This window comes from Branchiostoma belcheri, unplaced genomic scaffold, assembly GCF_001625305.1.
Source record: "Branchiostoma belcheri isolate BF01 breed outbred unplaced genomic scaffold, Haploidv18h27 scaffold28, whole genome shotgun sequence".
Classification (NCBI taxonomy): Eukaryota; Metazoa; Chordata; class Leptocardii; order Amphioxiformes; family Branchiostomatidae; genus Branchiostoma; species Branchiostoma belcheri.
Window position 1 is genome coordinate 941410 of NW_017803887.1, and position 4807 is coordinate 946216.

Consider the following 4807-nt stretch of genomic DNA (forward strand, 5'->3'; position numbering starts at 1 on the left):
AACCGCTTCGCACGTTCCCGTGACCCCTTGTCGACTTTTTCCGTGCACAGATGTCTAATCACCCATGTAATACACAACACACGGCGCACTGTACAACCACCGAGTCATCAACATCAATACACCAAAGGCAGCGCCGCCGGTACAAGAAACAAAGTCAACACAGTCCGACCAAGTACATCACAAAGGCATTGTTGAAGTTGATTTTGTCTTGTTAAGATGATTGTACTCTGGAGTGTCATCACGGTTAGACAAGGAAATGGAAAGTGGTCAATAATGTATTAACTTGATGGCCACTTTCTGTTTCAAACACTTTCGGCATGGTTTTCATGCAGTGTGATGCATATAACAAGAAAAGGATATAATGTTTATGTAAAAGTTAAACTTTTGACGCCCTGAGGTTTGTTTCTTTCGTCATCTGCAATGTCCAGTAGATCTATCGCTGTATCATGTAAAAATTGAACTTTTGATGCCCTGAGTTCTTTTGTCAGTAGATTTAGATTTTAAAGCCTTTATTTTAAAACCTGTTTGGTATACCAAAGGAGATAAAGAAATATTATCGTTGTGTCGGCCAATTTCTACTATTTTTTCGACCACTGAAATGTCTGGTAAAGACAAGGCTAAGCCACAAGAATAGCTGATAACAAATCAGAAATACGTCCTAGGGCCTTTCTCGCACCTAGCTAATATAATAGTAAACGTGTCAAACGTTCTTATCATAAAGAAATGCGAGAAATCTACTAGTCCAATCCCTGGTGCTCTTCCCAACAGAACTATTTCCAATCACAAAATACAATACAGGTCACCTAATGATATGCGTACGATATAATAGATAACGATTTTTGCCGAAAAAAGTTCGCAATCAACATTGTTTCATTGAAGAGAAGTAATATAGGCAATGAAGATATGAAGACTAAAGGAATAAAAGAATAAACCCATAATCACCATACATAAAAGAAACCAGATCATACATTCTAAAGGAGCTTAATTAATTGTATGTTTGTGAACGCATCTCTTATCATTGGGACAATGCCTTACTGAATGTGTTGCCGAGCAGGGTACTACAGTTGATAATTCCAATACCGTATTATCACACCGCTCACCGGCGATTTAGCACGTTTTTATCACAATACACATCCGCGGGGGCTTCCGCTATCAGGAGGTGTGATGTTTGCGTTTGCTTATTGCACCTAGTTGTTGTTCCGGGTGGTCATTAAAAGGTGTAATGATGACCGGGACGATCTCGGTCTCCATTGTGTTTCCCTCAGAGTTTATCTGATGTTCTGATTAACGACGTACACCTGTGTAACCACGTAACGTGGAAGAGTACAGGTTTACATAGCGAGGATGAATGAACTGGTGTACTGAAAGAGCTATCTCTTTTTTTCAGCTTCAAAATATATATTTTCGACTCATATATACGTAACTTAAAGGTCCTGTTTTGTTACTCAATTTGGCGATGTTGTGAAAACGTTGTACTTTTTACCGCTGGATGTAAAGTATTTTTGTTTCCGCAAAATCTCGAAGTCTATCTTCATACAAACATACAAACAATGGGCACTACAGCGGAGCTTAGAAGGGCGTTACAAACCCAGGAGTATCTATTGTTAAAGCAGCAATAAAAGTCCATTGTGTAGATGCTATTTCAAGTGTCGAATGACATTTTAAGGAACAGTATCAACTAAATATTCTGAAGTTCTACATTATGTATTATGGTCTTTGTGAGTCTATCTTCATACAAACATACGAACAAGTAGCTATAGCTATGAAATGCGCTGCTTCACTATAACGCACGCTTATCCTTTCTGTTACTATTATATAGGATACTATAGTACATTGTAATAGCTTTTATGCTATGCATTACGATCGTATACGCAGGAAAAATATCTACAACGTTTCTTTTCGTAATAGAATAAATACCACTAAGGTTACATCAGGTCAAATGGCCACACCTGCACTCATTCTTCGGAAGTGGTAGTGCCAGTTGGTCATTTCTCACAAAACTTAGTGGGTGGGTGAGTGAGTGGGTGGGAATTGAAATGCATCGTCTATTGAATCAAACATAGGTGTGGATGTGAATTATATGTTAAGCCCTTCCCATCCGTTCAATGTAATAACAAGTATGATAACGTAATATACATGAATGTACACACATCAAGCAAAGGTGAGATTATGTAATTAGGTAATTATCATACATTACGTTTGTGATATACCGTCCTACATGTATGTAAATGATGCTATAGCTAGCGGCAAAAATGCGAGTCCTTATAACTGTTTTCTATCCACCGATCTATAAGATGACAAAGGAACACTGAACAAATTTAGGAGGTTAGAGATATGCAATACGAAGAGAGGATTACGTAATGTAAAGTGAGCTAGTCAAAGTGCTTTACTCAAATAAAACGCAAGGTGGCGCTAGTGTAGATACAGTGGGAAAAGGCACGACTAACACACGACCTTGTCACCGTGGTCCTAACACCTAGCCTCCATAGCATGCCGAAAACTGGGGGTTTTGGGGGTCTTCAGGGCCTTCGGGAGCTTTTATGTGCTATTTTCTGATTGCATATAGACAACATAGCCGGCCAGGTTCAATTACCCCCGTTTTAGAACTGGGCTAATAAGAAAACAGCCGAAGACCACCAAACCCCCAGTACCATAAGCCTGCTACGGAGGCTACTAACACCCTCTTCCTCAAATAGAACAACTTAGAAGTAATATACTGTCTTGAATTCGAAACACATATGTTTACTGTTTGTTGCTCGTTTCTATCCTTGTACAGGCTAGAGGGTCAAATTTGACTTAATCTGTAAGAAGATCCCAAGGCGGTGAGACATGTACAATACCCACTGGTCAAGGAGTGCCCTGTGTCTAATGGTCACTCCTTTGTCCAATGGATACTGTCTTGCCACAGTAGGATCATGCTTGAAGATGACTAGTGCTTGTGATTTGAATGTTCTCTTCCGTAGGACCACAGGCCGTGGGCGCGGCACGCGTTTGGTGTCCTCCTCCGAGGGTCGTGTGGCACACTGCCCAAACACATGCCCCGCGCCCTTAACACACCAACCAATCACAACACCCCGACAGCAAAAACTGCAGTGACGCGCCAACCAATCAGGAGCCGTTCTCGTCACCTCGACGCAACCTGATTGGTCCAGAGTGCAAGAATGTTTCCGTCCCGACCACAGCTCACACAGGTAAAGGTTTGACGCCCGTGCCGCCTTCCTACACTCGCTCGCAGTCCACAAGCCGACAGAGAACACTCACGGGAAGGTCTGAATCTGGACGAGATTGACTCACCCGCTCAACCACGTTCAGCATGCCGAAAGAAAAAGATGCCGCCATTTCTTCTGAGAGACGAAAGGTAGCTGTATTCTTTGTACTTTGCGTTGAGACATTTTATTGTACATTTTGGGGTTAAAATTGAAGATAATTTGACTCGTATGCGACACAAGACTGTCGCGTGCCGGCGTGGTGGAAGCACTCTCCAGAGGCATCACGACTCGTGTTTGTTTATTTGTTTGTTGATTGTATTCTTGTTGTTCTTGACAGTCCTCCAAGCCTATCATGGAGAAAAGACGCCGAGCAAGGATCAACGAAAGTCTCAACCAACTTAAGACACTCATCCTGGACGCCCAGAAGAAAGACGTAAGTGTATATATACCATATCTACTGTCTTTGAAGAGTTTGTGGCAATGGTTTGCGTTGAAGTGGCATAACATGTACAAGGTATCAGGCACTGACAGACTTGTTATTCCATTATATAATTTTGCAGAGTTCGCGCCAAAACAAGTTGGAGAAGGCGGACATCCTGGAGATGACGGTCCGGTACTTCCGAGACATGCGGAGACATCAGCTGGCCCTGAGCGTTAGCGCCGACCCCAACACACACGGCAGGTACCGGGCAGGGTTTAACCACTGTACGACCGAGGTCTCCCGCTTCACCGAAGGAATGGTGGACCCTCCGGTCCGACAGAGGTTACTGGGACACTTGGCCGGGCTCTCGCAGACCGTGGAGGACGCGGAGGTAAACCCTGGGCCGGCACCGTCGCCCCCAGTTCCGCCTGTTCAGTCTGCCTCGGCTACTACCGTGTCTGTAGCCGGGGCCATACCAGTAGTCAGCCCGAAGGTCCAACTGACCCCGTGCCCGGGAGCGGGGATTCAGTCTACGATGTACGCCGGCGGGATCCCCGTGGTGCCCGGGCAAGTATCGGGCGGAGAGCCGGTGGTTGTTCTCCTGCCCAGCCAAGCCTTTCCAGGAGGACAAGTGCCGAGCCACGTCATCCCCGTCTACGCGAACGCGACGCTGCTAACCCCCCAGCCGGGTACGCAGTTGTACGGACACGGGTCTACTACCACCGTACCGCCGCAGTCTCCCACACCGCAAAATGGCCATGTGGCTACGGGGGAGACGCCCGGCACCCCCGCCCAGAACTCCGCACACTGTCCGGGACATCTCATCATCCAGTCCGAGAAAATGTGGAGACCCTGGTAGTATAGTACATAATACACGTATCCCTCCAAACATAACCTTGGAAAAGCAGATGCTATGTAAAACGTTTGCTATGCTTGTTTTCTCGTGCCTTTATGTTGTTGTAAGTACGCTGTTTTCTTTGTGGTGCAGAAGATTATGAACAGTCGGATTTTCTATTTTGATACTGTATATAATGCTCTATGGAATAGAACTGTTGAAAATAAACAAAAGTGGCAATTTAAAGTACACGGTTTGGTTGTCCTTGTTTTTCTATCGGTTCAATGGTGAATACTGTTTGATTTTAATAGCGTCGTTTCAGAATATTGTTGTGACTTTTTG

The 4807-nt window shown here is 44.4% G+C and overlaps 1 protein-coding gene across 1 annotated transcript; it reads left to right on the forward strand.

Annotated features, from left to right (window-relative positions):
• Nucleotides 1–3293: 3293 nt before the first annotated feature.
• LOC109472675 (transcription factor HES-4-like) lies at nt 3294–4562 on the forward strand. The gene is made up of 3 exons (XM_019772517.1): nt 3294–3358; nt 3547–3642; nt 3770–4562. The coding sequence occupies exons 1-3, from the start codon at nt 3314–3316 to the stop codon at nt 4487–4489; spliced, it is 861 nt and encodes a 286-aa protein (XP_019628076.1). The 5' UTR covers nt 3294–3313; the 3' UTR covers nt 4490–4562.
• Nucleotides 4563–4807: the final 245 nt, after the last annotated feature.